At 39.8% G+C, this 13,165-nt stretch overlaps 1 protein-coding gene across 1 annotated transcript in view; it reads left to right on the top strand.

Moving 5' to 3' along the window:
* The window catches only part of LOC139736517 (uncharacterized), a 90,602-nt gene that overhangs the window by 53,660 nt on the left and 23,777 nt on the right, over positions 1 to 13,165 (top strand). The window contains exons 2-3 of the mRNA XM_071647267.1: positions 2,718 to 3,056; positions 10,801 to 11,070. Coding sequence (XP_071503368.1) covers positions 2,718 to 3,056; positions 10,801 to 11,070 — 609 coding nt within the window. The remainder of the gene's footprint in view (positions 1 to 2,717; positions 3,057 to 10,800; positions 11,071 to 13,165) is intronic.

Genomic DNA, 13,165 nt, shown 5'->3' with positions numbered 1-13,165 from the left:
GACAGGATAATCTATTATTGATCTCGTCTTCATTACCATGGTGATGTGTCATGGCCAATCATATCAGAGAGATGGATATGACAGAAAAAAAAAAGAGAAAGAAAGAGAAGAAAAAGAGATAAGGCCAAGTAAAAAAAGAAACCAGTTTCTCGTCCTCGCGCGCATCGATTTTGGCCGCCGCATCAATTTTTTTACTATTTACTATTTTCAAAATGGCGCTGAAAATACCAAGAAATTCATAATTCTCGTCCCAGCCCACTCCCCGCCCACATCGATTTTCAGTTGCCGCATCGACTTTTTTGATATTTACTATTTTTTCGGCCGCCGAAAAAAAAAAAAAAAAATCGACAATTCACCTACCAATCGTGATGTCTCATTTCTAATTACGCCTTGCGTCCTCTACTTAGCTGGAGTACAGCTGTAGCTTCTGTAGTGCGTATGTAATAATGCACGCATTTCACACTGCGAGCTCGGCAAGAAGGAATGACCCACAAAGCAGTCGAACTGTAGTTGGATGGGCGCGCGGGCCTGCGCCTGGGCTGTGATGTACAGCGCACTCGGTATGTCGTGAACGCGACAGCGGCAACATTTTTTTGCGAACAATCGCTGATATTCTACGCATATTTCGCGCATTGTTCGCATTTTTCCCCGTTTCTCATATTTTAAGCGGATGAATTGTACTGTACAAATGCTTGTGAGGATTGTATCGAGTTTGTATACACGTATACATTTTCATGTCATTGTGACTATGTGCATGTGTGTGCAGTGTCGGAAGGTACGGTGCCAGTGCAGTGGCCGTGCCGGCCGCGTATACGTATGCGTGTTTGTAGCTGTCGGGGTCCCCATGGCCATCCCCCTGGTCTATCAGCTGTCTGCACACACGCATGAACACATTTGAATGTGTAGAGGCCCAAACACTCTGCTCCGTAACGTTGCATCTGACGGCGATGTATTGTTCTATTTTGAAGAGAAAATGAATGCGCTTTTCCAGCAAATGTAGAATTATTAAATGGGTGTATCTACAAAATAAATAACTTTTCCACGGACTCTGGTTTGTCTCGTATTTCTGCGGGATACTTTTCTTTACGATGTAAATTCACGGACACGGCCGTGAGTCGTATCACCAGGGGGGCGTTTCATCAACGAGTTCGTCGGAGGTTTTCACCGAGAAATTTGCTATCAGCCAATCAGACGCAAGGATTTCGGTAGCTTTTAACAGTTGTCGGTGTAAATCACCGACAAAAAGTTTCATGAAACACCCCCCTGTAGTGTGATACAATCATTCATCATCCAAATGAGTGATTATCAAATGTCTTTTTAGAACATGAAGAAACATCTTTAAATGTTTAATGCTATAATGCCATATCAGTATCATTTTGACATCCATCTGCAATTGTACCAGCCAGTTTCCAGTTGAATGTGCTACAATTGTGCTGTGAAGAGATGCAGATACATGCCAGCTGTGTGGACACAAAAAGTCACAAACACCAATGATAAATAAAGCAGTGTTTTGAATATCATGGAATTTATTTTAGTCGTACATTTGTTGATAGAATGTTTTATACCTGTTTCAATTAATAGCACAATACATCAGAATTGCAAGTACACTGGTATCAGAAATGCCATTACAACACTAAATACCAGTATTAAGATGGTCATTTTCCCTTGACATCTGTAGTGTACGTAGTGGAAAGAAAAAGCAAATGTATTTCTGCATGCATGAAGTTTCATTTCAAGTATGGTACATATTATTATGTCTATTTTTTTTTGAAAGTGCACAGAGTGCAGGCAAGACATACACTTGGGACCTGGTCTCTCATAACACAGCTACCAGAGTGATATTTCATTTCATAAATTGGATATAGAAAATAGTAAAGCCCTCTCTCGTTACCTTTCTTAGAATTACCGGGCGAGAAACACATATTACTTTCATTTTGACAATCCTCGAAAAAATAGTAAGATATCAAATAGTAAGGGCCTCCCTCATCGCCTTGCTCAAAAAACCCGGACGAGAAACTACTTTCTTTTTTTACTTGGCCTAAGAGAGAAAGGAGAGAGATAAATTGGAGAAAGAGGAAGAGAAGAACAGAAAACAGGAAAAATAGAGAGAGAGAGAGAGAGAGCAATGAGAGTTTTATTGTGGGGCTCTTGTCTCTTTTTTTTTTGTGAAGTCTATGTGCAAATCCTTGCTCAGAAGTCTTCATCAACTGTAGATCATAAAGAGCTGATGCTCGATTGTTGCAGCTGTAGTACAGTTTTCTTACTCTGTGTGTTATCCTCATTATCAAATCTGTCCTAATGCTACTGTTAGAATCACCAATTAGAATACCTAACTCAAGGATGAGCAAGAAATGTTAATACCAGATATCATTTTAAACCATTTATCTCTGTTTTTTTTTAATACTTCGAGCACACTATTACCAGCCAAAAGCTGTGAACTGTGCTTAAAGCTTGATATGCTACCCAGTAACTTTACTGGATGTACGGTTGTATACTGTACTTTAGAACAATTCGTCAGTTGAGAATGACAAGGCCGTTACGGTGCGTCGAACGCTATGGCTTTAGTGGCAACTTTCATGCCATTATCATTCTCAGCCAACTAATTTATCTCAACCTGTCAGTCCTAAGAATAATACTAAGGTGTATAAAGTGTAGTTTACTTCAATTCAGTGAATATGTCTAACCCAGGTGTGTCCATATTTTCTTGTTCTCAACAGAGTCCAGTGCCATCCTGGTGGAGGCGAGGGACGGGGACACGGTGACCCTCCCCTGCGACCAGGTCCTCCCGACACCAGCCCCAGACTTCCCCGTCGCCCTCTTCATCCTCCAGTGGCAGCGGCAGGACATCGCGCGTCCCTTCTACGTCCTCTTCGACTCGGCCGATCCCATCATCAGTCCGCCCTTCACCGGCCGCGTCTCGCTGGAGGACGGCGGGTCGGCGCTGACCATCACCGACGTGACCGCGGCGGATGCCGGTATTTACGAGTGCCAGCTTATTGAGCTGGGCAACATCGAGAACATCGAGAATGGGACATTCGTCAATCTTGTTATTCTAGGTGAGAATTCACTTACAGTATTAGAGCAAAGATTCTTGGGGCTTTAATAGGTGTACCAAGGCAGGCTGTCTAGGTAAGGGACAATGCTATGAAACTTAATTACCCTGACCCATCCTAGGGCCTCCCTCCCCATACCCATCTTGATACAAATTGTGCATCTTAGCTTGATAGTAATGAGCTGATGAAGAATTCCATCTTCCAAAATAATACCTTTTGAGTGTTTCCAAATCTAGTGTTCATCACACTTGGAGAAACATTGTTATTATTGAACACATTTTGATGTTGTCATTTTCCCTTAGATTAGGAAAAAAACAAACCCAATAGGAATATGACGGTGTGTACAGATATTGAACTTGGAGAATGATGTGTCAAAATATGTGTTGGCGTTGAAAGACAGATCTATTTAGATTTTATGGTATTGTCATGATATGTTCCGCGTTGGTTGATTTGTTGACATTCATAAAGTGTTGAAAGCAGACATTCTGTACTTGGTGAAGGACATGTTGCCTTGAGCTTCAGTGTGGCGTCAGTCCATTGTATTCTTTAAAGATCCTTTTCCTCAGCACCGTACAAAATTCAGAGAATCAGCTCACCGGAGCTGTCGATAAGTATCAACAGAAGAAAACAACTGTTTTGGGGGGTTGGAAAGAAGCTTTTAACGGTCCCATACATTAGTAATGAGTCTGTGCCTTTGAAAGGGGCTTGGATCCGCGGACTTATCACGGAGATGAAGAATTATTGATTTTGTCTCCTTTTTATGGGCGATGCTCACACCGTACAGCCCACCAGTCCATCTATTCTCTTTCCATTTTCTTAAGTGCCCCTAACGGGTCTTTCAAATCTATTTTGCTGTTTGTGTCTGTGTGTGTGTGTGTGTGGGGGGGGGGGGGGAATCTTTAGATGGCGGGGTAGTCCTTTAAAGGACATGATCTGTCAACAACATTTAAATCCTTCAGTATTCAGTCGAGTCTTTGGTCTCTGGTTTTGATGAAAGCGTACGGATATCAACACCTATCGGCTGCCTTGTTCTGCCAACAATGTTATGGAGTATGAAGAGCAAATTTCATATGGTTATGACTAATTACATACACATGCTAAATGGTTTTACCACGCCCATTCTAATCAGTCAGTCAAACTTTACCAATCTTAATTACAATGTCGTATAATGTGTAATTTGCTATCCATTTAAATGACCAATTTATCCAATTAGTAGGAGATGGGGTGGAAATGTATTGCAAACTTCAAAATTACAACTTGATGCTCTTAACTTTATAACAAAATGATCATATTCAGAAGATGAGATTCTGATGATTATGCAGACATTTCTAATATGCAAACATATTAATCCAATTGAAGGATGGTGAAGGCACCCACAAAATGTAATGTTAGAGAAATGTGTCCTTCTTTTACTGTATCTTCAAATTTTCTCTAAGTCTGGGAAGTCTGTCCCATACAAGTAAGGAACTAACAGTGTACATGCTCTATCCTCCTTTATATATTGATTTGGGCATGACCACAGAAATTAGTTGACTACAAAACTGAAGAAAATCTCATTATTTTATATAGTGAGTTTCCACTCTTTCAGAAAGTAAGCTTTAGAAGGAATCTGCCATGTCACTTTCTAATTCCTAGCAAGCTGTGAGATTCTTGTGAAACGTGAATGTAGTAAAATGGTGATTCATGGACATCAATGGTATCACATTTGTGTTAGACTTGAGAGTGTCCAGAAAGGTGCTTGGAAACGTGCTGTGATGACCATTTCACCCTGCCTTGTGAAGCCAGTTTAGTAAGTTTGCGTCACCAAGTGGGGGTGTCCGCCTTTGTTCCTGAATGTTAAGAATCGTGTTGGTCTCATTGTATGCAGCACTTGTTTGAGTTTAGGTCCTGTATAAAGGACTCTCGTTGGTCGATTGCTGCCATTTTTATGTTAACAACAGTCGAGTCCCACCTTGTAGATTATCCGGTCAGTTGTGAATCCGTTGCGACAGCTGTGTTTGTGGCTGTGTAATTGAAAGCAGCGGCCCGAGTATTCTCACTACCTTCTGACCAATGGTCATCTATAGATGGCCATTTTCCTTCATGTTTACACTTTCTCCTCTCCTTCTCTCTTGACCACCAGTTCTGTATTTGACAATAAATACACCCCTTTTTGTTCTTTGAGTGTTGAATGGCACAGAAACCTCCATAGCATTGATTATGCTGTCCAAAGTCCCTGGCACAGAGAGGGGTAAAGGTTGCACCCCAGCTTCAGACAGGGTCCCACACCTTAAATGTCCTGAAATGCACACACAGCAGAGAATGCTCAAATTAAATGTAAATTCCATATCAATATTAATGCAGTTTTTTCATTGACAGTTTTATGTAAAATGACAGGAAGCTCGTGTTTGGTAGAGGTAGCTAGGTGGCTTCTCTTTCCCTTCTTGGTTATGATATTCATTCAGTGTTTTCCTATCCTGCAACATTTGACATTTTCTCACAGGTGGGCATTTAGAAGACAGTGGCATTTTCAAGACAGTGACAAAGGTTGAACTTACTGCTAGTGGTGTTCAAAGAAACCCAATATAAAGGAGGCTTTATTTCAAAGTTCAAAAAAGCACTTTAAATCAAAGATTGCTGCATTTTAGGCCGTGATGATACTCAAAGTTATTTTTTATTTGTTAAGTAATTTTTCATTTCTGTTTGAATCATGAATAGAAAACCTAATCAGGGTGTTCAAAAAGAGTAGTCAGTTAGAAATGTGTTCCATTTACATTATCAAGGCATATTGATATTTTTTCTTCATCCCATTTATGTTTAATTTTCAAGTCTTTTTTTAAGCTATTTGTCCTTCCTTGATATTCACAGCTACTCTAAGTCTCATTTTCACACTTTGCCTGTTTCTGGTAATGCCAGTCCCCAACTTGTAATACTGTCACGCATTGTCTCACTGTACTTTCTTTTTTATTTTTTGTTCACCATTTTCTAGCATTGTCCTGGGCCCCATTTCATAAAAGATGTTTGGATGACAACTCTTGCGGGAATGACAACTTCCCACAGCAAACAGCCAATCAGGAAGCTGCATTCTTGTCGTTACCATGACAATTGTCATTCCAGCAAAGAGTTGTCATCAAATCAACTCTTTCTAGCATTGTCCTGATCACTCTCTGGTTCACAGCTCTGTTTCCATGTTTGCTGTACTCATCCCTCTGTCTATTCACAGTGATGCTATCTCACAACCTTGCCCCGTTCCTCCCGTAGAAATAAATCCCCATTCTTTGATAATCCTACACCCATTCATTAAGGTCCTGTGGCTAACCTAAATGACGTCCTCTCTCTCCCCAATTGTAAATCTGCGGTCGCGCCCCTGTATCCACCCCAGGGATTAGTGATCTCCAAGCTTGCTGTGATTTAATCCCCTATTCACTCTCTCTCTCTTTCTGTTGCATTTTGTGTTTCATTTTCTTTCTTTCTTTCTATCATTCAAACGTAGGTGAAATAGAAGGACCAAGATTAGTCCTGCCAACAGCTGTATGACTTCCATTGATTTGTTTGCTCTTTTCTTTAATTCTTTTCTCTTTTTTTTGTCTTCATCTCTCAAGGTTGTGCCACTGTTTGCCTTACCAAGAAGTTTGGCAATTTCTCATACTTACTCATAGTCCATATTTATTCCTCTCCCTGCTGCCTTTGTTTTCTCAATACTCCTTCCCCCAAAAGGTGCCAGAGGCAGTACTTGTATTTTTCAAGAAGTAGAAGTGACTGAAAATGTGTAATAAGAAAAGTGTCATGTATGACCAAGTTAGAAAGGTGAGTCTCACCTCCCTGACTTTACAAAGATACTGTAAGTGACGGGGAGATTGTTCAGTCACTGGCGTAGTGGTTACTGTGCTGACCCTTAATCAGGAGATTTGGGATTCAAGTCCTACACCTTCCACTTCCATCCTCAGACTTGGTGTTACACCCACTTTAATGCCTATCTTTAACCACTGTGTAAACATGGGAATGTAGTAAAGGCTGAGTATGTGTATTTATGCTCTGATTTTTTACCATGACTATTTCTGAAACCCTGAATATTCATAGACATCATTCATCATAACTATAGGGTATCGTCACCATCATGCCACAATGACTGTTGTCACCATTGCTATATATTTATATCGTATTTATCATCATCATCATCATCATCATCATCATCATCATCATCATCATCATCATCATCATCTTTGGCATCATCAGTCAATCATTACCAGTTAGTACTGTAAATGCCATGAAAGTGAGTAAATATTTTTGTGAATCAGGACTTTTCGACAATTCCGCGAGTGTTAAATTCGCATTTAGGGAACTCCCTACAATAATGAACTGAGAAGTGTATGCGTGCATGTTACATTCATTAGGTGATACGCTATCAGCGTATCACCTATTGTGATTGTCAAAATTTCTCTTTTTTTTTTATTCTTCTTTCTTTCTGCCACATTTTGTGTCGTCAATATCTCAACAATGACATTACGGAATGACATGACATTTTCAGTCAACATGTCTCATAACAATATCTGGGCACAATAAGGTTTTCATGACAGTAACATATCTATGACGTCATCTAGGCGCCATTTTGTGATTTTCGGACCTTGTCACATGATCGATCATAACTTCATAACTAGATATCATTTTTGCATCATTTTCGGTGGACATAAAGTTCAGGTCAGGCTCTATCTTACTTTTTAACGCTAGTTACCAAGGTCATCATTACGCGCGTCAAAATTTTAAAAGGCTCAAAACGACTTCCCAATGGGAAATCTCGAAGTTTCAGACAATTTTAAGCGTTTCAAACATTTTCTCGCGTGCGCGTCCGTCCGCGCAATTTCGCGCGCAGAGGGCGTAACCAACATGAAAATGCAATTCTTTTGACTGATTTGGATTTCTGATACTTTGAGTAACAATATCCATTGATTTCCGATCGATTTTGACCTATAACAAAGGAATGCACTGGCGTCAAAGTTGAAATTCCGCGCGCGCGTCTTTCTGCAAATATAGTGAAAAAACAGGTTTTTGTTTATGTCGCCATAGCTCTTTAAAACGTCTGGTGACCCTATATTTCTATTGCATATTACAAAAGCATATGAATTGGAAATAACGTTTCAAGTACCAATATTGCCAGGAAAACTCATGACGTCATCATATCATCATCTGAAATCAAAAAAGTGGAATTAATTTTTTTGAGGTACTGTTTCTGACATTCATTTACTCGTATCTCTGTTGTTTAAGCTCAATATCATCCCAAATTCAAATATGTTGTACTTTGAACATTTGCCTTTTAAGTCCATGTCATGCTTTTGATATTTGATGACGTCATCATACCTTAAATTGTGATTAAAGGTAAAGACGCAAAATCGGACAAGTTTACGTGTATTGTCTATGGGAGGTGATTTTTTTTTTAAACCATGCATTGACTTAACAACGTTTAAGCACCTTTATCTCAGCTGATTTTGCTTCATTTCCTCTGAAACTTTAGTATGTTGTAGCTGAGACAGTAAGCTGCAGTAATCATGTATTTTATTCTTTGAAATCTTCTCATCAGATTGACAATTTTGCAGTTTAAAACTGAAAATGAAAATGGAATGTGGACAAAACGATTCCTCGTGTATCTTTCACATACATAAGTTTACGTTCCCCACATTTTCTCGTCGAGACGTATGGCCGAGTGGATAAAGGCGACGTCTCAGAGACTTGAGGTTGCGGGTTCGAACCCCACAAGATCACGAAACAAAATACTTAGCTATTTTACTTTTTTTTCTTCAATTTTGTATTACATATTCGTCCATGTAGAAATCACGTTCGTATATAAACACACCTATACACACACACAGACACACACACACGCCATATCCCTCTTTTTTGTGTGTTGGAGACCACATTGCTTCGACTGCAGCAAAATTTTGCAGGTTGACTTTGTCAAACCGATCATAGTATGTAATGACGACGACTGAGGTGTTGTACTTTGAACAATTGTCTTTCAAGACGATGTCATTGTTTTGTAATTTGATGACGTCATTACACTGAAAATTGTGATTAAAGGCAAGGTATGAAAACCAGCCGATTATAGGTTTTATGTCTGCGGGACGTATTTTTCCCAAGTTGCCAGAAATGGCATAGCGACCTCAGTTGTTACAAGGCCGCTTTTCCGTCTAGCAATGCAATAGATGTTCACACGGCCACGTTGGTTGAGTGGGCATTGACTTTCCCCCTGTTATATCTATACATTGTTGTTTTTTTTTTTGTCTTACCATTTCTGTGGATGACCCGTGGCCGAGTGGTTACAGAAACGGTTTCGCATGCACGCTCAATATAACTTCAAGGTGCCTATATCACATTCTTTTCTTTGTCGATCACAGATGACTGTCATCTGATGACCACAAGCGTATCACCTAACTCGTCCTCAATGTGACGAGTTTTCATGTCTCGTGTTAGGATTAGAGTTTAAACTTTCCCGTTTTGTTAGATTTGTGTTTAATACAGTACCAGCGGGGTTGCAAAATTCACACACACACACACACACACACACACACGCACACACACACACACACACACACACACACATGCACACGCACACACACACACACACACACATGCAAAAAAAAAAAGCCTTGCAAAATATGGTGTATACAGTATTCAATGATTGCAGAACTGGCAGAGAATGTAGAACAAAACTTCATTTCTATTGCTGAAGACCATGCATTCGAATTGAGATGATTATTTTTTCTTTTATCGTACCGTTAGCCATTCTGGTCTTAAACAAAGGAGCTTAGATAACATGTGTCGAACATCTTTTTCTTGGCATGATGACAACTCCTCATTAATCACGCAAAGATCATCTCTCTCTCTCTCTTTCCATCTCTCTTTCTGTCTCTTTCTGCTGTCTACACATGCACACTTCTGTTCTTCTCTCGACTGCTTTTTGCTTGATTGAAACGCTGAGGCGCCACCGGCAGTCAAGAAAAGATGTGATTATCAACGACTGCGTTGGCAAGGTGGACAGCTTGTCCGCACGAATGTAATGACTTTAACATGCCTTTCTGGGCTTGTCGCAACAACGACAGTATGTACAGTGTGTTGACTGCTCCATACAAGGCAATGTGTGTGATGGAAGAATGTCAGACATAGAATGTGCTCTGTTTTATTGTATTTTGCTTTCATTTGATATGAAAGCAGTACCTTTCTTCAATCCAGATAAACATTATCACTAGTAAAGATAAGAGAATATTAATGCAGCTCTAGGCGTGAAGATGGGCTACATTTTTTTGATCAGTTGTAACCCTTTTTACAAGTGTGTTTCATTTGTAAGATTGCAACTGCCGATCTGCATTTAACCTGAATTTAACCTGTTATCTATTGCTTTTCTGGGCAACGAGACTACCATAAGGCTATCCCTGGTTGCCGGCAGTGACACTGTGAACTTAAGCAAATACCCAGGCTCTGAAATTTTAACATTGTTATGTTAGATGTTAGATAACTTCATTTGTACAGAGGATGACAATTGATACAATCTTTTATAGCATACTATTGCTTGTAATAGATATATATATTTTTAATTCTTCAGGCAAATATTCTTGTAATTTAATTCTGTGAAGTGAAATTTTACAGAACAGTGGTAACCACGGAATGTATCTCAACAACACAAAATGTTTCTCTTCGATTAGCATATTTTGAAATATTTGAAATACAAAGGAGGAAATATTCATGATAATCTCATGTTTTCTACCAATCTAAACAGGCCCCCCAGAGTTTATCTCCACCCCAGCTGATCATGTGGTCTTCCAAGAAAATCAAGAGGCGTCCCTCCAGTGCATCGCCGAAGCTGTGCCCACCCCCGTCGTCACATGGTACAGGCAGGGCGAGCCCCTGCTCTCCACAAACCGCATCACTGTGTCGGGAGACTCCATCTTCATCCGGAGGGTGGTTCGGGGCGACGGAGGGACTTACTCCTGCCAGGCGGAGAACTCAGAAGGCAGGGTGGTGGACACAACCAGATTTGTCGTAGAAGGTAAAATTTGGTTTGGAATCATCGTTTATGATCTGAAATCCTCAGCTCTTTTGCATGAAGACCTTTTCCCTTTTCATATACTTTACTAAAACAATCTGTAATGGCTAATCAGCTGTTAGGATTCTTTCATGTCGCTGTGATAATTACTATCATTGTCAATTTGCATTATAGCAGGTAGATCTGTAAATATGCAGTGGTGCCTCTGTAGAAGAGAATGAAGTCAGATAATGCAAGTAGATGTAAACAGCAAAAGTGAACTTTGCTTTGCTTTGAGTTCAATTCTATCAATCAAGAAATGATGTCAACCCTACCATCCATTATTGTCTCTACCACTTATTAGCTTTTACTCTTGGACTGTTTTCATCTTTAGGTCCTTGACCCCCAAAGTTATTGTAAAGAAGACAGTTTTGAGAAGACAGTCTTGTATTTTTTCAGGTCGTATCTATCCCATTCTTCATTGATATTTTTGTGATGCTTTTTAAGTCGGTCTTTACAGAGAAATTGAAGGTTTGATTCAAAGTTCATGCGTGCATATTACATGAACCTGTTGATCTTTACTCAATACAGAAGATGGAAGTTTGATTGGAATTGTTCACACTGTTGGTAATGTGGTTCTAAGACTCTAAAAACTGTCTGTTTAGTTTTATTCTCTTTTGTGGAGGATGTTTATGAAAGAGAGCCAATACCATTTACAAATTAGCATATTTATGGAATTAACCAGATGAGTTGGCAGGCCTTTGATGGGTCAGAGATTCCTTGATGTCATTACCATCCCAAGAATCTCGATGACACGCCGCCCCTCGCGATGGGGGAGGTGTGAATCGCCGCACCCCGAGTAATGAACATCCGTCACGCCTCTGGGCGGCGGGGGTTGAACGACGCCGTAGTGGAGAGATGATGGCCCGTGACGAAATCTCATTCATACCCTGCATACCTCTGCTTGGCACTCCATGGGTGTCTCTCTGTGTTATGCGTCGGCTGGTTAACATCCATCTCACTTAGGCCCGAATCTCAAGTCTGCCGATATTGGCAGCGTTGTTCCTCTCCACCAGTTGTGGCTCTGAGCTCCGAACACGGTAGTTCTCATCTGCATCATATTCTTTAAAGAAAATAAGCTGTCAATTTGGATGTACAATGTACAGACAACCAACAGCTGTAAAAGCAATGAAATTTTGAAGGACCAATGTAATTCTTCATAAATATCTTGCCAAGATGGGCAAACATTGTACAGCAAATATTTTTTACATTTATTGTAGAATCATATACATCTGTTTCAATAAACTACAACTTTCTTCAATGCATGGTGCTGTTCAACATATGGAAAGGCTTGCTAGTTTAGGGTTATTTGCTACCCCTCAACACTTTTGATATTGAGTTTTGCTCCATCTGTTTTGATTTGAGCCAAATGTTGAGCAGTTTATTCACAGTATAGTTTAATTTTGCTTCAATGTACCCATATTAATTCCGATTTCAAATTCATTGGCAGGTAAAACTTTTGACCGCAGCAGTTTGTTCTGAAGTTCAAATCACTTTACTGGTACAATTTTGCTGCTTGTTAGGGGCAATCCTGCAAGTCTTACTGTATGTAGTGGCTTGGAGAATCTTACCATCAAACCACCTGACACTTTCAACCACAACAGTGACCTCCAGTAACTTTGTATCAACTCGGCATATTCCATCCTTTCACTCTGCAAAACACATTGATTGATGCATTTATATCAGTTCAAATTGTATTTGTATAAAATTGCTTTGTTGGCCAAATACCTTTAAAAAATATGAACAGATGGCCTAACTTTTATTTAATCGTTTCCTCTTATATCTTCAAAAGAAAAGAATCTTCATCTTTTAACCTCTACTCTTTGCAGATGTGATGTATTCATTGTGATCTTTCTTTTGTAACAAGAGTGATTCCAAAAGAGGTAATCTGTCGATATTTGCTGCACAATACTAGAACCATCGAGCCGATTCATCGTTGTCAATGGTGGCACCATTTTGATGCTTATCAAAAGGTTTATTGTGACATCAAAAAGTCGCGGACAAGAAAGCCGTTTTATCAGACCATCACCAAACATCTGTTTGAGGCTGTTCGTCTTTG

Source organism: Diadema antillarum, unplaced genomic scaffold (genome assembly GCF_040938485.1).
Source record: "Diadema antillarum isolate AM-2024a unplaced genomic scaffold, OU_Dant_1.0 seq00000651_RagTag, whole genome shotgun sequence".
Classification (NCBI taxonomy): Eukaryota; Metazoa; Echinodermata; class Echinoidea; order Diadematoida; family Diadematidae; genus Diadema; species Diadema antillarum.
This window is presented reverse-complemented; position numbering and strand designations above follow the sequence as displayed.